Source organism: Lepidochelys kempii, chromosome 1 (assembly GCF_965140285.1).
Source record: "Lepidochelys kempii isolate rLepKem1 chromosome 1, rLepKem1.hap1, whole genome shotgun sequence".
Classification (NCBI taxonomy): Eukaryota; Metazoa; Chordata; order Testudines; family Cheloniidae; genus Lepidochelys; species Lepidochelys kempii.
The window spans coordinates 229,825,810-229,852,200 of NC_136380.1; the positions used below are offsets into that span (position 1 = coordinate 229,825,810).

The window sequence follows — 26,391 nt, forward strand, 5'->3', positions numbered from 1 at the left end:
AAGCTAATTCGCTATTCACTATTGTATTTGTCACTGCAAATGTGGAAGTGTATTACCACTAACGTGTGTCTCCTCATATTAACCTTGAGGTTTATTTTTATGGATAAATTATTTTTTATAATATATAGTGCACTAAAAGTAAAAAATCCAGTTAGATTTATTGGTTTTGCAAAAGTGAATAGTTTGAGCACCTATTAGAAAATTATGGGAAAAGGTTTAAATGGAAAAAGGATAACATGCCAAGACACAGCTAGTGTGTCTATGGTATATGTAGATTTTAAAAGCGAAATTAAAAGATAATTATTTTGACTGCCAATCTCTTTGGTAAGCAATGAACTTATGATAAGCAGGTTCTGTTTTCTGGGCTTCTATCAAGACTCAAATGGGTACATTCTCTCAGTAACCATTAGATCAGTACATCTCTTTGTGGCATCTTGGATGTGTTCTCTGCCGCCCAGTCCTTTTCACTGATTTACTGAAGAGCTCTATGTCACCACGATATGTGGTTGTTTTCCATGTTTCTTTGCTTTCCTTCAAATCAAAAATAATTTTTTAAAAAAGGGAAAGAAACATCTCAAAGAACAAGTTCTACATTTATAAGTGAGTCTCTTCACAGTCATTGTCTAGAAAGTGATCTGTGGTAGGATGTTTGAATGAAGGCATAAAAGGTGCAAACATGTTCTATACCTAACATTTTTCATGCATTTATAGCAACATCTTCAAAGAAGCTGGTAAAGTAGCATCAAAGACTTCAATACAAAGCAGAGTAACTACTAACTGGGAATAATGCACATCCAAACAATTTCTCTTTCTTATTGCTGGTGAACTTGCCAGCCATTACTATGGGTCTGATCTGAAGACTGTTGAAGTCAGCTGAAAGATTCCCACTGACTTTAATGGGCTTTGAAACAGGCCTTATCTGAGGAAATACTTACTCTCATTTGAAACTTCAAAGAAGATGTTTGGTGGATTTTAAATAAAAAGTGTTAATGAGACTTGGGGTTGTTGGGCTTTGGTGATTTTGGTTCTTGATCTCTAATGTCAATATGATCTGTATTTTGTTTATCATACACACTTCAGGAACACTTGTTATATATACACAAGGAATTATACTTGAAAATTGATACACTTGAAATAGTAACACAAAGGATGCTTTGTTACATTTTCTTTGAAAAGTATTTGCCACATATAAATCCATACATCAGAACTGCATTTAGTGCTTAGGTATATGACTAGAATGATGTAAGGGGTTCTCTTCTACCAACCCAATGTGCAAAAGTTCCAAGTTCCATTTACAGGTAATTTATACGGATTCACATAAATAAAAGAATCTAAAATCCATTTCACCTTTTTATGTTTAATTTTATTCTGAAAACTGCTCAAGACATTCCTTTTTTATGAATATTTTCCACACTTAATGTACATCAGTCAATGAAATTCAAATGCAATATACCCATACTGAGTTCTGTTATTTCTATGCTGTTTGCAGTTGTAAAAGAATTAATTTTCACCAAACTTACTATTTGGAATATACCTAAACAAAATATAATAAAAATCAAAACTTGACATAATTCTTTTGGAAGTAGGGATGTTTCTTTATTGATATATTACTTACTAATAAGAAAAGAAAAAAACCTAGAAGTTCAGTAAATTTTCTTTCGAGTTCCTATGATGGGAGTGTGATAATTTGGTCCGATTTTAGATCAAAAGCAGTACGAACATTTCCATCTCTTTGCTACATTATGGCATGCAGCGCAGCTACTGTGATTCATGTCGGAGACAGGATTCATCTCCTTGCTTCCAATCATCTCAGGATCTGTGTTGTCTTTGGGAGAAATGGCTCCGGGAGGGGGCGTCTCAGGATTTCTTGACACTTTATGCCAGTATATTTTTCATTAGTGCTACTGGCAGGAAAATCAGACTCAACAACTCCAAAGGGATTAAAGAACAATCTTTTTGCTGTAAAAACAAATCAAATCATGCTGGTTTTTTTAGTGAGTTCTTAAAGGCATGGATGGCATTTGCCAACTGTTTATCCAACCTCAAAAACAAACTGAATTTCCACTGCCAGCATTTTGAAATAATCTGGGTAAACTGCTACATACATAAACTTTGCGATAGAAGAGGGTTTGCTTTCTTTGATGGTTTTTTGCAACTGTTATCAGTAAACAATGGTCAGTCATTCAGCAATGATTGGCTGGCACCGATTCCATTTGTTTTCGCTAAGAGATAGATAATGTCAATGAAATTGAACACTATCCTGTGATGATGGTCTCCTGCTGCTACATGTAAATGCTGAGGCAAAGCTGAAGCAGTTATGAAAATAAATGTCAAGGCGAAGCTCAGAAATTTATTTTCAAAGCAGAAGGACATTGATCCTGTGCCTGTTACAATAGCTTTACTTCTTTTAGGCCATCAGCTGTCACTCTAACAGCACCAGTACTGGCCTGATAATGCTACACCGATTGCTCCCAGTGCTGTTACAGACCTGCCGTATTGACTTACCGAGGTATGTTTCAGCCAGCCAGAGTAGCTTGTCCATTGTAATGAGTTTTTTTTAAGTATACTCCTCTATAAAATACAAACCAGTTTGTAGGCTGAAGTTTTAGGGCTTGAGTCTGACTGTAGCTGTGCCTTAGAAGAGCATCTACGGCACAATTCCCTCTGTTCCTCCCTTGCTCTTCGGTGGATAGGAACTTGTGATGGCCTATACCAATAGTCAACTACCACCTCCTGCCCTGCTCTCTGTGTTGCACCACTCACTCTCATGAGTGATTGGAAGGTATGGAACAAAGGCTCCACCCATTCCCTTCCCCTTCCCTCCCAGTTTTCCTTCTCTAGTGAGGGAATAAGCAGGTGAGTAGCTGCATTTGCACCCACCCAGGTAATCTGCATAGGCATGGTAGGGTTCTTACTCATACTTGCTTGGGCACATGGTCCAAGTCACAGTCTAGCCTGTAATATTTACCTTGCAATGGATGGCCATCCAGCATCTGATTGGATGAAGAAACCATGATGCGCTAAGTGCTCTGAAGTGCTTAAGGTAAGTCAACGATGCCCATTTCAGTTAGTGGGGCTGATGTGCTCTTTGACAGCCCCTTTTGGACTTGTGTACTCCAGGATCTTTTTGGAAATCTCCCACCGTTGCAGGTGCAGCTCCACCTGGCAGCAAATCTGCGAATGTCAGTGTAGCCCAAGCTCAGGCAGCTGCTGGTGTTTTCACCCCCATGATGTCTAGCCTTGCTCAGACAGGCCTAGCTAACATGGCACCAGTCTGTACTAATACTGTACCGCTGCTGGTCCAAGGGCAGGAGACTTTCAAAAAAGGAAAGGCTTGGATGGACAGAGCCTTTGAGGCTTGTCCAGGCAGAACATGAAGCTGCAATTCAGGTTTAAAGCAAATAGAAGATTTTAAAATTTCCAGGCCCTATGCACAGAGTTTGACTCTTCCACACTGAGTCCCTTCCTAGACCATCCAAGACGACTTGCTGTAGTCTCTCTCTGCTGCTCTCGAACTGGACAGAGAAGGTGTGCTAGAAACTGATAGGAATTCCTTTCTCCAGCCAGCAGGTGAATGTACCAGCTCTGCAATACAGTTTTAATATCAATGTGGGTTTTAATTTTTCCTCATTTTGATTTCACAAATTATCTGAAGGAGGCTGAAGTGACTGAAATCATAACCAGTGCAAAGGAGAGTAGTCAGACCATTGTTAAACTACTCATCCATCCACCAGATACCTCCCGATGGGTTCTGCTATCAGCTAAATACAGGCTGAGGCATCAAATGCAGAGAAAAGACTCATGCATTGGAGCATCTGAAGGGGATTGGTCTCTGCTTATTCAAGACTACTACAGAGGAGGAAAATGTATTTAGATATACTTCAATAAACCAAACCCCAAATATAGATTCAAGGGCTGAGTGTGCTCAATAGTCATCTGCTCTCACAAGGGAAAATTCACCCCTCTGTTAGCCGACAGTACAAGGAGTCAGATTCTCAGCAAGTGTATATCACTATTGCTCTGTTAAAGCCAATGGAATTACATCAGTTTACACAAACTAAGCATTTTTAAGGCCTATGCAGCTCTAAGTGGGAACATAGCCATCATCCTGCCCAGTAGTGAATTTCACACACAGTAAGAGTCCAGCGGTGCAGTATCACCCTCAGCCAGGTTTCCTAACTAGCCTGCCAAGCTGAGCTTTGCATTCCCCTGCCTTTTGCTTTTCCTGACTCAAGGGAGCCTTTAAATCAAGAATTTTAACTGTAAACATCTGTTCCTCATTAGCACTTCCTCAAGTTTACCTGCACGGCTCTGCTTCTTTATAAACCCTGACCTCAGGCCAGGTTGCTGCTATTATAAATAGGGGCCTGAGCAGCAAGGGAATAGTTTTAATGGCTATTATTTTTAGATGGATATGGGGCTTCTGCGTCCTTCTTTTAGACCAGTACCTTAGTGAACGATAGGAAGGCTACCTGAAGGAAAATATAGGCAAGCAAGGATGGTTTTCTGGGCTGATAGAAGGGAAATAGGAAATTGGGGATGGGGAAAAAGCAGGAGAAGGGAATTCACACAATCCATGCTGATCACCCATTTCTCTCTTACCGCATTAGCTTTTATTTAATTTTAATTCTAAAGGCTTAGCCTGAAGCCTGCCTTATAAGGACAGAGAAGGAGATACAGCATGTTAAAATCTTGTAGCTGGAACACCGCCATTTCAATTCTGTTTGATTAAAGTACTGAGGTGAGCTAATATATACACAATTACTGGTTTTAGCTGCCTGATCTACATTGGGTCACAAGTTGTAAAGAAAGCGCCAAATACTGCAGACTGAAAATCAAATAAAAAAAAAATTTTTAAAGAAAATCTTTGAGTTTCTAAATTTTTCTATGCCAAAAGCTGTCATGCAATAGAATTAGCATTATTATGCTGTGAAAAAAGACATAAAAGGAATGTTGTATTATATCAATACTTAAAATATGCAAATATGATGTCTTCACAACGCCCCAAAATTATGCTTGGCATGAATTCGTAGCAACAATACAAATATCGTCATCTTCAAATAATCAGGTATAACATGTTGCTCAAGCAGCTGTAAAAACAACCTCCTCACAGTTCCAGAAGCACCCATGCACTGTTAGCACTGTTCAAGCAGATTCCATCTTTGGATGCAGGTAGTTTTAAATAGGAATAGAAAGACAGGGACAACAAAAACAAAACCCAGTTAATATCAACAAGTATTGAGGTCAGCTTTTCGTGGAACTGCTGCATATTTAACCTGATTTAGAAAGCAAGCTGCTAACGTGTGCATATATACAGAACCATCAAAGAGCTTGAGTCTTCGTTGTCCCATAATGGATTATCGTTAGTTCAGAATTTAAGTGGATGGCTCAGCTAGCTGGTGAAATCCTCTTGCAGTGTTATGGTTTCTTTGCAAGGTACTGGGTGTGTTTTAAATGCTATGTAGCAGGAGCCAAGTGGATACTAGATTGATTTGGTCTGAATTTGCCAATTAGTGAGCCTGTTTGCAGCATCAGCCAATTAGGCGGCTGGCTGGGGATGGATCCATAGCACTGATGCCCCGTTGGCTAATGGCAGTGTTGTTAAACCCAGAGATCAAAAATCAGAAGAGAAATCAAGATAAACACACAAGATTTATTATTTCCAACCTAAAATGTACACACAACCTGCTCCCAGTGCACGCCCCCGCCCATCCCAGCAATGTTCATCATGGGACCAATGACAGCAGCCTTGATTCCCGAAAAGAACAAGAAACTTGCAGAAAGCATACCAGGGACAGAGAGTGCTGCACTCCTTGATTTCCTGCCAGCCAGCACTATGGTACTGCAGCCTTGGCTGGCCCATTGCAGAGCTCTCTGGTTTTTAAAGCCAGGTTTGCAAGGGAGTGAACCAGACAGCTTACTTTTACAATGTAAAAGGCAAATACTTTCTCCTTTTTTAAGCATTAATTCATGTTGCTGAGTGTGCCCTGAGTGTGCACACCTCCGTGTATAGAGAGGCTGGCAATGCTGTAAGAAAATTATATTTCTACATGGAAAACTATTTGCCTGTAAAGGGAGTGTCTGGGTTCTACAGCCAGGATTAGTTAATCTGCCTCAGGTTAAGGGAAAGCAGGGGATTTTTGGTATCTTTCTTGCATCTCTTGCTACTGCCTTCCCAGGCACCGCTTCCCTTTCTGTAGAGCAACAGAGAGCTAGCTTGTGTGTAGTGATCACAGCACTGAGTAAAGGGTGACAGGGAACAGCCTCATGTGAGACCAGGTGGAGATTATGCCATTAGGGTGTTCCCTTTTAAGGGATGAGCTGCCATAAGGCTACTCAAAACAAGCAGTCGGAAATGCCTATTTTTCATTGCTATTACTTGAGGAAGTGGCACCTCCTCTGATGACTGACAACACTAGCCATCTCACTTTGGTGTGAAAAATACATCCAGAGGGAGAGATTCACTGCTTACCACCAGGCTGGCCAAATTCATCCCTGACACGACTCTTTTGAACTCAGTAGTGTTAGGTACATCAAAGCTGAATTCAGCCATATGTGTCAAGGACCTCCACTTCGCGATTTTGACAGAGATCTAGTCCCTGGTTCCTATTGCTTTTAAAGTCTAACACTCTGTCTTGACCTTGCATTTCAGTCTTATCTTGTCATTGCTTGATAGCTGTCAGTGGTCTCTTCCTTTCTTGTTTAGATGTAGCATTGTCAATTCTGGAGGTTAAGGTCTGGCAGGATTTCTATACCTTGCTCCTTCAGTTATATGGATCATGTGTCCAGTGGCTGCAGTCCAATGTGTTTTGAGTTTTGCTTTATCTAGTATTGTCTTATTACCACACTTAGAGATTGGTTACAATAAAAAATAAACTATGAAAAAATAAGATAACACAATATGCAGTTGTGCTGTAAATATGCTTTCACACCCACTTTCAGTGAAAATATGTTTATGGGGCTTGATTCTGATCTCATTAAAACATCAATGTACTGTAACTCCATTGACTTCAGTGGGTTTACCCCAATACATCTGAGATTGGAATCAGGCCCACAAATTTGATTTTCTTTCTGTTGAAATCCGTTTCTCAGAAAGTAGCTGCTCTTTCTGCTCAAACTAGCACAAGAAGGGAAAGCTGATTTTACCTCAGGAACAATGCATCTTTCTCTGTACCCTATACTCAGTTCCCATCTTTTTAATCTCAGACATTAGACTAGATGTTGAAACTGTTCTAATTACCATTTTTAATTTGCATTTTAATTGCCTGTCAGGGTGTAAAATGACATGGTTAGGTAAGAGAACATTTTGCTTAGTGGTTTGAAGTACCTTGGGGTTTGGGTGGGGGAATAGATTGATCTACAATGGTCACCCTTAAAAACTTTCCAGTTTTGTTTTTGGTAAGTAAGTGCCTGATGCAAAACCCAGTGAAATAAGTTGAGAGATTCCAATTAACTTTAAAGGGCTTTAAATCAGACCCTTACTAAGTTTATTTCAGTATACAATATTTCCTATACATAGTGTCCATAGGGAATAGTGCAGATTGAGGTACCATATTACTTATCAAAGGCCATCGACTACTTTAAGGAATCACTGAATAACTTCTAAAACAGAATTCTGCTCAATAGAATGAATCTTTTTCCTTGTTATACAGCTAGTATCCAACTGTTGATGTCACTTGTTTTCCATCAAAGGCTAAATCAAAATGCCACTGTTTAACCAAACAAAAACCAACACCTCACCTGTCTGACTCTCTTACAAACATAAAACCTCATCTCCTTGATTAACATGAGGGTGCTCATCCGGGCCATGCTGCAGAGTTGATTTTTCACTTTGAAGATCTGTTCCTTTGGATGGCTAAAATGCCTTCTGGAAAACAGCAACAAAAATAAAACTAGCAGGTAGCGTATCTTCAGGCATAATGAGACACAGTCTTTCATTAAAAAATGATCAGAGTATTTTCTTCTAGAAAGAATGCCATTTCCCTGCTTTGCCAGGAGAAGCAATGCTCCAGTATGTCAAATAGCTCTCGAGTTATCCAACCACAATTAGAAAACGAAAGTTTGCAGAGAGAAACGGAGCTATTATTGAAAAAGTTCCTAAAAGTTGCTTAACCTCCAGTCGGAAAAGCCAACACAGTGGCTGAGTATGTACAGTTTATTACACGCTGGGCTTAAAAGACCACATTCTCAAATGTATTTAGGCACTTGACTCCCATTAAATCAATGGAAGCTAAGTGCCTAGATATCTCTGAGGATCTGGGCCAAAGTCCTTGGATGAAATCCTGGCATCACTGAACTCAATGGCAAAACTTCCATTGACTTCAGTGGGACCAAGATGTCACACAATGTATTTTTCTTCACAATAGGTTTGATTCTGCTTTCGCATACCTTATGTATACTGAAAAAACTCTCCATTGAAGTCCATGGAGTTACAAGTTATAAGGAGTTATAAGCAGGCTCAGTGGTTTACTAAGTATAGAGGGAGCCTTTAGGTTGTGTTAGCATTTGTGCAAACTTGGGCCATAAAACCGGCAATCACCAAGAGCCAAACCTTGCAGCTTCACTGACAGGAGTAGCCCTTACTCATGGGAATAGTTCCACAGTCTTCAGCAGGACTACTTGTGAGTGCAGGACACAGGACTAGAAACTGATGCTAAATACTGGTTTACACTATGTGATGTCTAGAAAAGTGGGTGCCTTTGAAGCTAAAAAGAACTATTTTCAGGAAAATTGCCTTATTTTCCTTACTAACAAAAAGACACTTCTCTTTCTTATTTTTGACTGTGTGTGGGCTGTGATTTCTCTGATGAACTGAGTTAGACAATTTTAGAGGTTAACCACACAATTATAGACCACAACCACTGTTAATAATGTGGATGTGGTGACTATCAAGACAATAGTGCACTTAAAAGGACACTATCATTTTTAGCTTAGAAACAGAAATGGAGCCAAAAAGCAGAAAACAATGTAACAGCCAGTTCTGTCAAGTCATTTGGTTTATACACTTTGTTAGTCTTGGATTTGTGATTTTTTTTTTATTATTACTACTATTATATGAAACTCAAGTTTGGAATTTCCTTTTTTTTTTTTTATCCCACCAGTTTTGTCAATTTTTCCATCGAGCGAATATTGATTTTGAGCTGGATTTAATATGGCTGCTTTGACTTAACAAAAACTTTCCATAGCTTTAGCCCTAGCACAATCTGCTTGCTTGCACCACTGGATCGGTGACTCACCTCAGCATAACTGTGGGAACAGCATCATTAGCTTTTGCTGCTGCTCAGACTTTAGAAAGCTGACCCCTCCCTCACCTTAAAATATGAAACCATTGCACAACCCTTGCAAACTTTTCACTAAAGGCCTACCCAAACCTTAGCATCATAATAAAATTTGTCCTTAAATGTTTGTGAGTTAAGAATTGTTGGAGACATGCAATGTTATTGTTTAAAACTGAAACAAAACGTCCGTGTTCTATAATACTATTGTAAATTTGGAAAGTGATTTGTTGTAATGGGTAAGTGGCCACATTAATGTGACCCGCAGTCTGTTAGTGGGATGGATGAGCTTATTGATGTAGGTCCAGAATAGATGGTGAAGATCTTGATAATGTGACACTTCCTCTCCATTCGTACATGCTGTTGATGAGCAGTGAAATGGTTCACAGGACTGACATTTTTCAGGGCAGCGACTATCTACTAGTTTCTGTCTGTACAGTTCGATCCTGGATCTTGGTTGGTCCAGAGGCACTACTGTTACACATAGGATGAATCACATTGGCATCTGAGTTAGCATGCATTGAAATGAAGGGGGGCAGTTCACACCTTGGAGGCCTTGGGTCAGGCTCTCTGTAAACTCAGGTATACATTGCTGCATTGACTACACTCATCTTGAGGGTTTGGTTTGCAACCATAACAGCTAGTGATTAAAAGAAAAGAAAAGAAAACCAAGATTCTGGTCTGTCCGCATCTCTTCGCCCCTGTGCCAGTCCTTTGCACCCTCCCCAAGTGGTCAGGCTCTGTATTTTGGGACAGCAGAAAGAGAACAAATGATAGTGACTAATAGCGGAGCACCATCTTTCATCCCATCCACAAAGAACCCAAATTGTCTTTTAAATAACTGCATCAATTGTACTGGTCAAACATGGCTTAAGTGTGACTAAAGTGGACATAGCCTTGTGCTGGCCCTGTATAGGTATAAATTGCACTCCAAACCAATCCCACATCCTTGCCCCTCACTTAAGGTTGCTATCTGGCCAGGTTTTCCCACGATCATCCTTTTCCGAGGTAGCGGTCCCAGGAAATCTATGAGGGTGCAGTATGTCCAGCTTTATGGACAGCAGCTGGGTGGTCCGCTGACACTGGGGAATCCTCTGTGTGCTGGAAGGTAAGAATCGGTGCCACTCTATGCCACCTCCCCGCATTCCAGGGGTAGGGGAACTTCCTGGCTGGGCTAGTGGCATGGCCAGAAGATGGAGGGGCATGGATAGAGAGCACAGCCCTCCAAGATCTCCAACTGGCAGTCTGTTGTAGCTGTCTGAGAGCAGGCCTGAAACTTAGACGTAGTTTTCTTCCCCATCATTATGATTGGGGCATCTGGCCTATAATTCTTTTTTAAATGTTTACAAAAAATATAGATTTGCATTCATGTACAGTGTTTTGGGGACAATACAGCTCCCATGCTTTCTAGACACCACACCCCCTATTTAAACATTCAGTAATCTTTTTAGAAGGCAGGTATTTTTCTAAAAATCTCCTTGGCACTGTTCATGAGCGTAATGTAATAACAGCTTTCCTGTTTTAAATGATGACCGATACCATAATTAAGTTACCAAGAGCTTTTCAACTGATTGCCAAAGAAGTAAATTGGACTTTTTAAACACACTAAACCTAACTTTAAGAGTAAGCATGTGACATGAACTATTGTTATTCAGCCCCACGGAGCCATTTTCGCAAACCATTACCCATGATCTTAGTTACATCCTTCCACTCGCTAGTGTTTCTCAGTGTCATTTCATCCTGAACACATTTCACAGAGCATGGCACCTATAGCTGTGCAGCCGGGAATAACCCACCACAAATCCCTGCTTCTTTCCACAAGTTGAGCCTGATGTAAATTCTGACATTTTGAAATGAATGAGCTGTAGGAGTACAATCGTATTGAAATGATTATGCTTAATATGCCCAGTGTCATTAAAATAAATGTGTATTTTTCCAAGAAAGCCAAACATGGGGAAATTACACACTGGGGGTAGCTGTCTGGAGACCTTAGCAGCGAAAAAGGCAATGTCTTGGCAACAGGAATGATGTGTGGTCCCTCACTTTGTGTGTTCCAGCAGTGCTAAGGAGTTGGGGAGCTGCCGTCACAGGTGTGCAATCTGCTGATTGTAGGGGCCAGTTTGGGCAGTGCCGTTTGTGCTGACACTGGTGGGGGGGCGGCTGCTGAGTGAACTGGCCGTGATGCCTCATGGGAGGGTTTGAGACTGAAGCTTTTGTCTGCATAAATACCAGATTCTCTTTCCCAGTGTGGCTCTGGCCACGTGCCTACAGCCCGTGTGGTAAGACCCACTGGTGAACGCGTTCATGATCCTGCAGGTTGTGAGTACATTCAGTCGTCTTTGTGGCCTTTGCTTTGTAACTTCTCATTGCCTAGGAGAGGTGCTTTGTGGTTTTAGTTCAACCAGAGGTTTTCGTAAACCTGCAGCACGTACTGCCTGCATTAGCTTGTGACATACTCAGAAGCGGAGGCCTGAGTTTGTCAAAGGTGTGACGTCAGTGGAGATACACCAAGGAGGAACTTGAGCCATGGGTTGTGAACGATTCAGGTTCCATCGCTCAAAGCTGTTGAATGGCCGGTAATGGAGAGGGCAGGTCACTGCATTATTGCACTCTCTGCAATGCAGTGTGAGTCATGCTGGTAGCTGTACAAGGTGACGGACAGTGACAAGAAGGCCTGGGATGTGCTGAGCAGAGAAGTCTGTGACAAAAGGAAAACAGTCTGCCTCTGACAGCCTTTAAAAGTAGCTGTTCATTTGGTTTAAAATCAGGCAGCAGATGTCAGTCACAGTGACTGTGCTATGCAAATGTGCTACAAAACAATGCAATAAATACAAACATGGGTGTGATTCCCTACTGCAGTTAGACTGCTTTATGCTGGTTAACTTCACTGGTTCTGAGGTATCTGGCCCAAGGTGTTTTGGTGGGAGGTAAAGTTTGCAAAGTCTATGAAACCCTGAGTTACAACAGCATCAACCTACTGGGGTGGCATATTATGTGCTTTAGATTAGAATATTCTTTTAAACTGACTTTTCAATCCGCACATAAAAGGCAAGACTTAATGCCGTGCAGCTGGAAGGCAAGGCAAGGCTGGAGCCTACCAATTTGTTGTGTTCATTGCTTGTATCTGTGGAGACACTGCTATTTAGCTGAAATGGAAAATGGAAGTGATGTAGTAATTTATCTGTTTGGTCATATGCTGGATTGTTTTGTTTTTTGTTTTTTTTTAATCACAGGACCCAAGTGCACATTCAGGTAACCCAGCTATAAACCTAGGGTGGCCAATGGATTGATCCCACATTTACCCCAGTGCAACTGCGGGAAAATTTAGGCTCCAGCATACCCACACAGGCCCGCCTACATGTTCCCATTGTAATCTAAGATGACACATTTCCATTTCTAGTGGCTAGATCCTAGTCCCTGCTATGACCCGTCTACACTGTGGTGGTGGACCTCTGTTGTAGTGCTTCGCTGTTTCCATTTACAGCCCCTGGGGTAGGAGGTCTGTTGAGGGGGTGGTCACAAGCACGAGGCTTGCCAGGCTGCTGCTGCACAATGGCTGATTCCCACTTGGCCAAACAACCCCCCATCTGAGTAGCCCTGAGGCTGCTCTAAGTGTGCTGGAGCTGAACTGGTGTAAAGGTGACATAAGGCATGTTTGGCTTTCTTCTCCTTTGGTCCAGCACTGACTGGTACTTGGCTGTTCCTGAGGATCAGAGCCTTACTTCTTTTTTTTTTTTTTAATTATTCCTTTCCTTTTGATACAGGCATCAGCTTAATGTTAATATTAAGTTTGTTGCAGCATTTTTATATTCTCCAGGATTTTCCCATAAGTGAGCTCACCTTCCCCAAGCTGCACATTAATATCAACAAAGCAGAAAGCATTTTTAAAAAAACCCTCTGTAATGCTAGTAAGTGAAATACCCACCCCGACCTGCCCATGTCATTAATTCCCATCATTGTTCTACATAAACCATGCAATTAGGCTGGAAAAAAAGCCATTGCATCACCGCATGCAATAACTGACACTAAGTTCTCTGTGAGCAAGAAATCTGTTATTTTCAGCTGACAGGAAACAGCTTGTCAGTTAATGTTAAGCAGGCACGATTGCACTGGATTAGTGCAAAATGGTTTGGTGCATGGAAACAGTGTTCCATTAGCTTAGCTGATATTAAGTGGGGTTAACTACCATGTGCACAGTTTTAACCCTCCCAGGGCTGCATAGTTTCTGTAAAGGAAAATCCTGCCTTTTCAATCTACTCAATTTTTTTGAGCATGTCCAAAAAGTAGTGGGTAAGAGAGGCCTGGTTTATATAATTATGTGGACATTTGCAAAGGTTTTGACAAAGTCCCTTGCAAAAGGGGCAATTCATGAGGGGAGAGGCCAAAGTACTGTCATCAGTTAGAGATTGGCAAAGATACAGAAAACAAAGAGTAGAAGTAAATGGTCAACTTAGAACACAGCCAAAGGCTAACACTGGAATGCCTCCCAACTTTCTATACTGGGCCCAGGAGTTGTTTAATACAGGTATTAAAGGAGATGAATGGATAGTTGGCTAAACCTGAAGGTGACATAAAATGTTTGATGTTAGTGAAGACTTCAGAGGGTCCAAACAAAACTAGATGAATGGGCAATGTGCCAACCACCATGGAACCTGAAGGGAGGAGCACAGGTTGCAGGAGGGAAGAGTTTGGAGGAGGCACCAGGAAGTCAGTCTTTGTGTACATGGCTAGAATGCTACTTCAGATACAACATCTCTGAAAATAGTTCTCTTAATAAAGAACTATTTTACGAGTCCTTTCATGTTATTACCTAGCATATAGTACTATGGAAGGTGGTGGCTGTCAGTCTAGTGAGATCTACAGCAAGGGACAGTGTAGTAACAAACAAAACACCTAGAAAGAGAGCAAAAAAGCAGCATGGAGAGAGACAGACACTGGGAATGCTGGATTTTCAGACAAAACACCTTGCACATGCATGGAAGCAAGAATTGAATCGATATACAGAGCTGACCATGGGAGATAAGAGAAAACGAAGGACAATAAGTGAGACTCTGTTACCAGGAATAATGCCCAAAACAATGGAATGGCTGATAAAAGTATTTCATGAGTTCTGTCCCCCCAGACAGAATGAGACTGTAAACAGAAAACTGGTATTCTTACCCCAAACCAAAAAGCCGAAGAAGAGATACTTTCATTACAGAGCTGAGGACTCTTCCATCTACATGTAACGTTGGAAACATTAAAGATTCCCTTATTAGAGAGAGGATTTTTATCTTACAGAAGAGATGGTTGAGAGGAACAGAGCTCGCCCTGGAGAAATGCCTCCAAATGGCAAGGGCAGCTGAACTGGATCAAAACCATAACAGCTGATAATGCAGAACAAGAACATAGGCTCAAGCTAAAGGAATCCAAGAAGCAGGGCAGAGACTGAGTGAGAATACAGGCATTATGGTACGGTGTATGCTCTGTGGAAAGCAACACTAAAGGCAGAAAAAGGAATGCCCATCTTATGGGTAGCAGTATTTTATGTTCCAGTGGTGCAGCTACCCCTCAAAGAAACAAGCAGCAGTTCACACAATGACTGAGGATGTGAAGATTTCCAATGAAGACCAGGATATCTGCAGTGAGCTGTCAGATCCGGAGATGCTTAATATACATGCACTGCTAAATGAAGGCTGCCAGCCATTCAAATAGTATATTTGCAACGATGCTATTATATCAACAGCCAGTTCAGTCCCAGATGGATTGTGGAGTCAGCTGCAATGCAATCCCAGCAAACAATGATAATTAGCAATATTAGACTGGAGAAATATGACCAGGTGCTGGTGATGTACGATAAAACCATTCTGAGGCCAGTGGGCAAATGCAAGCTGTCAGTAAGAAACCCATGAAACAAGAGACATTATCACCTGGAGTTTATAGTAGGCAGCAGGGCCAATGCAAGCTATGCATTTGATAGTAGTATGGTACCACAATATCCTGAACGTGAGAGAAGGGAGAACAGTCACCATGGGCCATGTCCAGAATATAAGGACATATTTTGAGGAGATGGACACCTAGAGGGCAAGTGAAGTTAGAAGTAGCCCCTCCCCCCCCCAGCCTGTGAGCCTACCAGAACGTAGAGTTCCATTAGCCCTGCTGGAACTGCTGAAGAAGGAACTGGCGAGTCTGCAAAGAAGAGACATCATTACAACCATAGAAACTAGTGCAGAATGGATAAGAAGCCTAATAGTACTGGGAAAACCTGCCGATAACATGAACAATCCTCATAGACCAAAAGGCACTGAACAGAGCATTGAAAAGAAGTCATTACCAGTGATTAAGAACATACTACCCAATTTATCCAGGGCAAAAGTGGTCACTGTTTGTGATGTCAAGAATGGGGTCTGGCATATTGAGCAAGATGAGCTATCCAGCCATTTGACAACCTTTGTCACATCTTCTGGCAGAACAACTGGATATGAATGCCTCTGAGCATCAGTCCAGCCCCAGAGGTGTTCCAGTGGGCACAAGAGGAATTTCCAGGCATCAGAACTGTAGCTGAGAACATACTTATTGTAGGAGAAAGAGATGTCAAAAAAGAAGCAATACAGGACCATGATACCAAGCTGGGGCAACTTTTAAATGGGAGCTGTGAGCAGAATATTAGTCTGAATGTAGACAATCTGAAGTAGAGGTGAACTGAAGTCCACTGCCTCAGAAATCTGTTGACTTCTGAGGGACTCCAGCTGGACCCTGAGAAATTGAGTCTTTAGGGAAATGCCCAGAACAAAGACGCGAAGGGAGTTCAGCAATTTATAGGGATGGCCAACTCTCGTTCCAGATTCTGAACACTCTAATCAGACACCTGCGAACCCTCGGAACAGTTCACACCCAGTAACACTGATTAGGAATAGTCAAACACCCAAGAAAAGGCATTTGAAAGAGTAAAGAATATAAGTGCAGCACCGGTGTTCCCTCTAGTTTTTTCCATCCATGCGTGGAATACATTTTGTTACGTGCACCGAGGTGCGTGCGGATGTGCACCACCAGTAGAAACAAAAAACCTAGCTATAATATATATTTTTTAAAAGTTACCATAAGGATAATTACTCCAGCCAGGAAAGGTTAGGCATTTTAGAACTCCCTACTCAAAAAATTAAATTTAAGTGTAAGAGAAATAAAAATTATGAAATGCATAGACCAGTCAAAGCGCTAAAATAACACACTTTGAAAGAATAAAATTACAGAGAATATATGTGCATTGCAGGAAGTAACAACAACAGTTATTTCAAGTATGTGTTGGGAGGTGAGTGTGAAAGAGACTCTGTGTGTGTGTGACCCAAAGAGTGTGTGTATGTGAGAGAGACACAGAGACAGTGTGTGTGCTGGCTGCTGGGGAAGTTTCTGAGTGATGCTGTACACACTCACTGAAAGCTCTCCTGCTCCGTCCTGAGCCCTGTCGGGGAGGGAGAAAAAGAGAGAGAGAGTGTGAGACAGAGACTGTGTGAGCTGGCTGCTAGGGAAGTCTCAGAGACTATGCACTGTCTCTTTTAAGAAAGGCACTCACTCACCACCCCCAAGTCGTTCAGCCCTCAGACCGCAGCAGCTCTGAGTCCTGAGCCAGGCTGTTCCCTCTCCCCTGCTCTGTGGAGATGGGGTACAGGGGCGGGGGGATGGGGACACCCTGACATCAGTCCCCCCCGATCTCCCTGCTCTGCACAGCCAGCAGGAGGGTCCTGGGAGCAGCTGCAGGAGCAATGTGGCTGCAAAGCAGCAGGGGGAGGGGCACCTGAACACATGCTTCCGGATGACTGTGTGCGCTCTGCTAATCAACTGCATGGCACTTGAATCTCTTAGGCAGCCGCCCATCCGCGCAGCTTACAGGAAACACAGCGCAGCACCAGTCCTAACGGTTTACAACCCTGTGGTGTAGCTACAGAGTGAAGCCTCAGAAGCAGCAGCACTGATGCAAAGCCAGCAGCCCATAGCATGTGCTACTAGATCCCTGACGGACACAGAAAGGGGATTGGCTCAGATAGAAAAGGAGCGAGCCGGAGCTGTGATCTTTGGAACGGAATAATTCCATCAGTTCTCCCTTGGGCACAAGGTGGATGTGATCACGTAGTTCCCATCATAAAAGTGAAGAAAACCTTTTCCTGAGCCGGGTTGGGATTTCATGAGCTTGTAAAGAGTCTCTGTTGTTGGGCACTACACTCTTGGCTCACCTCATGCTGATCCATGTCTGTGCTCAACTAGCCTTTTGCGCCTTGTGATGTGGCCAAACCTGGAGTAGGAACTGTTTTGGTGCCTGTAGCCCCTCATCCTGCTCAGCGCGTGTTGGCTTCCCTGGAGCCTCCCGTGAGCGATACGGAGCTAGTGCAGAAATGTTGATAGACTCTAACTCTTGTTCTACAGAGCCACCCATGCTATAGGCTGGAAGGCAGGCCCTGCTGAAGTGACTTTCCTGCGCAGGAGCTCATCTGCACATCATAGCTCTGGAGTCTCAGCAAGTGTTGTAGTCATTTGGATGCACTCAAGAATGGCTTCTTCGTGCTGCTTCAAAATAGCTTTTGCTTAGTAGATTTCTACTCCAGTTTCTGGGAGGTTGACTAGCTAGAGGCAAGAACTATGCTCAGGAAAAGTGAAGGCAAATTTTGCAAGGTCCAACGTAACCGACAGGCTATGCTCAGACAATGGGCCACAAAACACTGCAGCAAGATTCAAATGATTTAGGACCAAATGGGAATCTGAGAACAAGGCAGCTTCCTCTGAGTGCCCACAAAGCAACAGGAAGGCAGAATTGGCAGTAAAGACAGCTAAGAAGACTAATTGCAAAGGTAAAACAGACAGGAAGGGATCACTAGCTGGCAATATTGAACCACTGCAATACACCCTCCCAAGGGCCCAGCACAGGGAAAGATGGGCCAGAGTCTCAAGACTCCGCTTCCCTGAGGGTCTGCTGCAGTCCAGCTAGAGGAATGATGGACAGAACACAGAGATAGTGAAGATAATACCAAGCTAAGCGGCAAAGGAGCCAAGGACCTGAGGCCACTACACACACAGGGGAGCAGGTCTGGGTCCAGCCATCAAATAGACATACAAAGCAATGGCAAAAGGCAACAATCTAAGCTGCAGTGGGGCACAGGCCAGGTGAGGCAGCTACAGACTCAGGATGGTGTTAGAGACATAACTGAAGAAAACCGCAGAGTCGTAGCAGGCAGCTGACACATTCAGAGAGATGAGGCCAAGGTCAGGACCCAGGAAGACATAGCAAAAGCCTCAGCCATCAGATGTCCTGGTGTAGGACTGTCAGAAGAAAAAAGGTCTATGAACTACAGGATGCCACCCAACAGAATGAAGGCAGCAATAGGATGGAAGCAAGTCCTCCACCACCACCAACACAAACAAGAAATAGGAGACTGTTTCAAAGACATGCACACTTGAAGGAATATGAGGCCAATAGGCTGGTGGTAAAGGCCATGTCCCTATAGCGGGCTTTGTACTAGTAATCTCCAGTCCCAGCATGTCAGCAAATGCTAGCACAAAAAAGTACAACAGCAAAAAATGGTAAAAGGAGAGATACAGTAATATACATGGAACTTGTAGGGAGGAGCACAGGTTGCAGGAAAAAAGAATTTGGAGGCAGGAAGTCAGTCTGTGTGCACAAGGCTAGAATGCTAGCTATAGTTGCAGCATCTCTGTCAATAGTTCTTCTGATAAAAGAGCCAGCTTAATTTTACAAGCATGGAGTCCTTTCATGCAGGACTACCCTAGAGCAAATGGTACTCCCTCCCATTTGTTAAACTTCTGAATACCTTATTTTTTATGCCATTTGTAGCCCACTTCATGACTTTGATGAACGATTTGAATGCATGATTTATCTCTGTCGTATAAGATGATAAATTTGCATGCTAGACTCTGTAAATAGGTATTTATTCATGTATTCATTTATAAGCAAATTTAAAAAATTGTTTCCGCTAAGCTTATAGAAACTTTTTAATTTGAAGAATAACTGAAATGTTGTAACATCAAGAAATTGAACTCTGCACCAACATTGGGTGGACCAGTATTAAACAGTGTTACCGTAGGTGACAGCCTTAGACTGTTAACCCTAGTCCTGTAGTTCAAAAGGTCGCTTTTCTTGCCTTTTCCCTCACAAACCAAAGCACAGCGTCAGAGATCCAAAGACTGGCCAATGGCATTTTCAAGTGATAAAATAGAAAACGATGTCGGTCTCTTGTTTGCCATTGTCGATCGAAGATACATTCTAATGAGCCTGAACTTCGAAAAGCTGTGCTCACCAATCGTGACTGTGACCAGCAGCGTGAGCAGATTCATCAAAGCTACCCACACATTAGGAAAAGTCTCCTTCAGCTCTTCGTCAGGAACGAATTGGAGAACTTGGAGTGGAGACTGCTTCCTGTGTGGCAAAATATGACTGATTTTGTCCAATTTGACATAGAGGTCTTTGATGTCCGAACACTCACCATGTGTCAGTGTCTCATATACTGGCAAGGGCATGGCTGACAACATTCCAGAAGATTGGAGGAAAATGTAGTTCTCAGAAAGTCAGGAAGGTTCCACAAGATTCTACAAAGGTCCAGAACATTCTAGGAGGATGGGGTGAAACGAATACGTAATACCTGTAACGTTACTTCAAACATTCTATTTTCATTTTTGTTGCTAACAAAAGCTCAGCACCCCCTGGCCCCTAAATCCAGCCCTGCTTTCATATTTTCACCTAGCACATGGTACATGAAATATGCAGCATGATGGCAAAGGGAATTTCATGTTGACAAATGCTAAAAAATGCACACTGAAAGAAGTAATTTGAAATACTTGTGCACTTTGCTGGATTCTAGATTAAATGTCACCTCTCAAACAAAAAGACCTGGAAATCATTATAGACAGTTAAATGAAACCCTCTGCTCAGCGAGCAGCAGCAGTTAAAAATATCAAACAAAATGTTAAAGTGTATAAAAACAGGATAGAAAATCATATGGAAAATATTCTAATTTCATGATATAAATGAATGGTACACCCTAATCTGAAATACAGCAATCTGCCTACCTACTTCACTCTCAGGATATACCAGGAATAGAGGGGTTCAGAGGTGGACAACAAAAATGTGTACTGGTAGAGAGACACTTCCTTATAGAAAAAGATTGAATAGATTGTAACTTGTATAATTTATATACTAGATGAATAAGAGATTACATGATCCAGGCATGTGAAATAATGAATTGCATAAAGAAGGTAAATCAGTGCTGCTGTTTATGCTCGCTCTTCATACAAGAACAAGAGGACATTCAATGAAACTGAGGGGGTAGCTAATTTAAATGGATACAAGGTAATACTCTTTTTCTTTTTAAAACACCCAGTGTATAATTAGCCCATGGAATTGTGACAAAGTGGGATGTTCTTAACGTTTTATTTAAATACTATGTGTGCGCCTCAGTTTCCCCTATGTGTTGCACAAGTATCTAGGTGGTGAGGTAAGGCTGTGTGACAATTGCAGAGACTCCTAGGGGCAGGTGTGACTGCTGACTGGCTGCCTGGACACAGAGAATGGCTGACATTCTGTATGCTGGCAGCTGATGGCCAGAGCCCGTCCTCTGCAAGGAGCCAGCCAGCCAGCCAGCCAGCCAAAAGTATTGGAGAACAAAGAGGGGGGAGAACAGGTGACCAGTTTGCCCGGGAAAGAGACAAAGCATGTAGGAGGGGCAGCTGGGCGTTACTGAGGCTGGGTGGTTAGAAGCAAGTCAGTCTCCTGGTTTGGGATTCGGGGCCGAGGGAGCCCTGGGCTCTGGGTCTCCCCAAGATGGATTTTGCTGAATGTTCCTAATTTCTGTGCTAACAAGGTCTGTTCTACACTGTGTTCCTGACAACTACTAAACCCGTCTGTTTGCCAAGCTGGCGAAGAGTCACCGCTAACTGCAGAGGTGGGGTGCAGGGCCCCTTTCGGGGAGTGTGTAAGGCTTCCCCAGGTGTCCCATCCCAGTGGACTCACTGCAGGGAGCTCATGGTGCAAACAGGGGTGCTAAATGCTCAGAGGTCAGACCCAGGAGGTGCTGGAGCCAAGGCAGCTTGCCCTGGTGAGTGTGCCCTGCAGGGGGAGAGACTACCCTAGAGTCCTGCCTGACTTCATTCAGAGAGTTCTAGAGCACTGAGCCTGTGACTCCGTGACAGCAACTCACTGCTCCAAGATCTCTTTGAGTCTAAGATCTTAGTAGGCTTCAGGGACAGACTAGGCATTTGTCTAGATGTTAAGATCAGCCATGGTTACATAAGGCTTCATATATTTTTCAGAAGAAATACTAAACCCTCAGACCAACCACTAATTGATGAGGGTAATGAAGAAACTTCCCCATCAGCAGGTTATTCCAGAATTGCTCACTAAGGGGTTTCTTGCATGTGCTTCTGAACCATTTGCTAATGGCAATTGCCAGAGATAGGATCCTGGATGGGCTGGACCATTGTTCTGCACAATTCCAATGTTTCTTCACGTTCTATACCTCTGCCTCCTTCCTTTTCCCTTGAGTCAAACAAGCCCACTGCTATCTGGCTAGTCCTTTCTGCTTTCCTGCCCATTCCACTGAGTCCCAAAATTGTCTGACACCTTCAAGGCCCAACCCAGCAGGTCTAGAGCATCACTGCTCTAGCTACCATTTCTTGACATCAGCCTCACTTCTCCAAACAGTAGTTTGGGGTCTGCAACAGTTTCTCCGGGTCTTCGGCTTCAATTTCTGTTGAGAACCATCTTCTTACATCTGGTTCCCAGGCTTGATATATGTCAAGAACGAGCATCAAGGATAAGTGGGTGACAGAAGGAAGGTGTATTCCTAGGGAGGCTGGGGATGGGGGAAAGCAGGTCACACTGGGCCTGGTCGCAGAGTCTCAACTAACTTTCTTTCCTGGCAGCCAAACCCTTCCTGTTCTCCCAAGTCATTAGTTGTTAAAACACTCTCATAATCCTGGGGATGAGCGAGTCTTTACATCGCTTTTGTCCTTATCCATTAGCCCATAGTGATATTTTCCCCCATACCCATTCCATGTTTGGAAAGGAACTGAAATTAACCACAGTATTTAACAACTCTGCCGACTTATGGTAAAGCATGCATTCCTTCACAAAGTACGAAGAGACATCAGCACAGCTCTGGGAGTGATGTTAGCTGATTAACTACCAGTGTAAGTTAACAAAGGGAGCACAAACCATTGCCTTGATGGAGGTGCTAAACATTCTTAACTTCTTTTTTAAAAAAAACCCTCACGCATTCTCAAAACTGGAGCTATGTAGAATCTTTCCTAAGTAACTAATACTTTGGAATGGAGTTAAAAAAAGGGGATAACACCTTTCTTAATCTCCTCTTTGAGGGCCATACTGACGATACACTCAAATATCTCCAACACTCATACATTCCTCAAAAGATTTTACCCACATCCTCGTTATGGGCCCCACAATCAAAAGTTTCCAAAGCTATTTTTGCTAAATTAGCCACATTAGCTTTTCCTAAAACACCATATTGGGTCATAGAAGCATTTCATATATTCCATCCGTGGGGATCTTTAATTACATGAAGCAGTTATTTTTCTCTTGTTGCAACCATTGGTTCCAACTGATTCTTTATTTTTTGCCCTAAGGCAAGGAAGTCTCTATTAAACTGGAGGCAGTAAAGAGTGCCTCTTTTGCTAAGCCAGTGTGCACAGACGTCCTTGCAATGGCAGCTATTGCAGGATTGTTTGGTACACAATTATGCACAAGGCTTAACACCTTCAAGTCCAGCTGATATCCCACCAGTAGCTTTTAGGTTTGTATGGTAACTGAGCCACAGTACGGAGCGCTTTGGCTCCTAAAATAAAGGGCAGATGTGTTGTATTTTACAGTAAATATTTTACTACCATGCCAAATGGAATGTCTGATAGATGTAAACAGAATTTGTTTTTTTAAGATTTTATTTGTCTAACATGCTTGACAAAATAATTACAACATCAAGTTATGCCAAAATGATTAAATAACCTTTAAGCTTTCATACCGCAAGTCTTTTAATGATAACTTTTAAAGTAACAGCTGCTTTCAAATAATTTTTTCACATAAAATACACAGTATTTTGAAGATACCTTAGGAAAAATTTGTTTTTAAGAGCATATTTTCTGAATGTTGAATAGAATTCTGAATAGAAATGTTGTTGCAGCTAATAAAAGCTCCCCCCCTTAACATTCTGGTAACAAGTGCCGAGAGTGAATGTAAACATTTCAGACTTCTTTAACATACAGCCAGTTTCCTGCCACCCTTGTTTCATAAAATACTTGAATTGTGACTGGTTAAGACACTTGTAGTCTAACGACACAGTATCGTTTTTCTTCCCAATGATGGTGGAAATCAGTAATAGGTTATTAACTTCCAGCCTCGCTGATGTGGCCTGATCCTACAACCCTTCCACAAATAGTTCTTGCAAAAATAGTCCCATGGAAATCTACTGCAGCCCACTCATGTGCACATAAACCATTCACATAAGACCGGGTTACAGGATGGGGCCCACTGTTTGCTTTTTAGTTTCAGCAAAGAGCAGCAAACCATTTTAGGTCCTAATTCACCAAACAGCTTACAAGAAATGAGAGATTTGTGGCATGTCATGTTTTTGGATATACCAGTTTGGATGAAGTTACTAGGCTCAAACTTAATGCTTCCCAGCACCAGGTGGGGGAAGAGTTTTTGCACATGTGAAGCATTGGAAATGAACCTAGTGTCCCTCCCAGATTTGATTTTGAGGCGCAAGCTTTCAGAAATAGCGGCCCTAGTTGTGCATGCAAATATAGCACATAGAGCTGCTACATCCAAAGCTCACATTTATGTCTTCATATTGAGCAAGTGTGTGTGCAAAAGGGCACTAACATGTACAATTACATAATCTGTGTGTGAAAATGTGGGCTCTGCAAATGCACTGGGTCCATGCATGGTTTTTTTTTCTCTAGCATCAGTGTCTGAATGTCTCACCCATGAGCTTTGCCTAATGTGTGTGAAGGTTATTTAACACATAGATCCTGTTAGTACCACAATTCTGAAAATCCATATCCAAAGTATCATACCTAGATAATGGCAGTTAAGGCAAGAGGTCTCCTTTTGCTTTCTTGGAAGTTGGAGAAATTGGGTTAGGGCAGGACAGAGGCCCCTTTTCCTTTAGGACATATTTTGGAGGTTAAAATACTTCATGGTTTGCTTTTTAAAGTGAATTTTCAGGCTAGTGTAAAGTGCTGGAATGAAAACTCTGCCGACTCAACTCCTCTGTGAATCCATGGATGCGGAGCATGAGCAGTGCTAGTTCTCACATCTGGATAGGCTGTATATAGGGGGTTAGAAAAGATTTCAGTCTCCTGGGCTCATTTAGTCCTTGGTCTCTACTACCACTGTCCAGAAGGGGGCAAATAGCCATGATGGGGCTTGTGATGTGGACACCTGTGCTAGACGAACTGCAGTGAGCTCGTCACTCATTTCACCTGTGCTGCTGAACAACTATTAGAAGGTAAAGGGCCAAGGAGTAATGGTCTCAAGCTGCAGTGCGGGAGGTTGGATATTAGGAAAAACTTTTTCACTAGAAGGGGGGTGAAGCACTGGAATGCGTTACCTAGGGAGGTGGTGGAATCTCCTTCCTTAGAAGTTTTTAAGGTCAGGCTTGACAAAGCCCTGGCTGGGATGATTTAGTTGGGGATCGGTCCTGCTTTGAGCAGGGGGTTGGACTAGATGACCTCCTGAGGTCCCTTCCAACCCTGATATTCTATAAAACTCATCCTTGGGGTAACTCCATCAAAGTCAGGGGCATTAACCCAGGGATGAATTAGCTCAGACTGTTAATCATTCCCAATCTGGGCCAGATTCAAAGCAGTGGCCTTATGATACGCTGTCCATCCCTTTATCAGTTCTTTAAACCGAACAGTCCCGCTAGGCTACCTTTTAAAACCACATCTGAACATCACAGGTTTCCTATTTTACTTTAAATCCAATCACACATCAGCTCTCATGTTAAACCACATGGATCTTTTTAAAGAAAAAATGGGAAATGACATTTTTCAGAGCTTACAAATGCCTGAGTTTGTACTGCCTTTAACACCATCTCCTTTCTAGAACGTTCAGCTGTTTCCCACACGCTGGCAGTATGCACCATTTCCCCTTCCATCTGTAATGCCAGATGTGTTGCGATTGCATTACAGAACAGTGATTAGGACCTTCACCTGAATTGCCTTTGAAAGCATGCAAGGGCACAGACTTCAGAAGGATTTGCAACAACAACTGGCTTCTTTTAACTGGTTCAACACAGTACTTGTGTAGACTCTTTTCATATTTGCCATATTATTCAGCAAAAATATCAACATCATTTGATTTTTACCAAATACTCATTGGAAAATGTTTTAAATGGTTAAATCCTAGTCTAAACATTCACGTTTAAACTGTAAACATTCTTTAAGAAACACGCCTTTGAAAAGACTTTATACTTTTAATAAGTTCAATATATGGTTGATAAAAAAAAACCCCCAACTCCCTACTCGATATATATGTGGAATGCATTCACTTTTGTGTATTCACAAGTATTTTAATGTTGAAATTTTAAATTTAATGCTTAATCAGCTTCCGGCAGATATTGGCACTAAAATGTCTTTCTTCCCATTCATTTTCATCACTCAAATTTGGTTGTGAAGAATTAAAAGAAAAAAAATAAAGGGTCTTCGCTTCTTCATTGAACAGTTCTTTATCATGTTTCTTAGTCAGCAATAGAAAACTGCTTGTGTGATAGGTACATCATTAAATTCCTATAACAATCATGTGTTCCTTGGAGTAGGTAAGTCAATAACTATAGGTGGATTGAGAGGCTGGTAATTCACAGTGCACACTGATGCATTCACATAGGTAGTAGTTCCATCAGCCATTACCCCATAGCCTACAAAGAAAACAAGTTCTAGTTACTACTATTATTCACTTATATAGTGCCACAAATGGAAGTGGTACTGAATAGTGCTACATCCATACTCTCAAGGATTTAACAGGGCCATATTCTGCTCTCTGTCATACTAGTGAAGCTTCCATGAGAGTAGTAATAATACTTGTGTAACAGAAGAATTTGAGCACCCTTTTAGATTGTAA

General features: G+C 42.1%; 1 protein-coding gene across 5 annotated transcripts in view; it reads right to left on the bottom strand.

The window, feature by feature from the left end:
* Window positions 1-5,564: 5,564 nt before the first annotated feature.
* The window catches only part of MPPED1 (metallophosphoesterase domain containing 1), a 94,832-nt gene continuing 74,005 nt past the window's right edge, over window positions 5,565-26,391 (bottom strand). For 4 of the 5 annotated variants that reach the window (XM_073316734.2, XM_073316725.2, XM_078849344.1 and 1 more), the window contains one exon: window positions 23,193-26,188. In XM_073316734.2, coding sequence (XP_073172835.1) covers window positions 26,070-26,188 — 119 coding nt within the window. In that variant the 3' untranslated portion in view covers window positions 23,193-26,069. Of the gene's footprint in view, window positions 7,868-23,192; window positions 26,189-26,391 lie in introns of those variants that run through there. The other variant, XM_073316715.2, reaches the window with a different exon arrangement.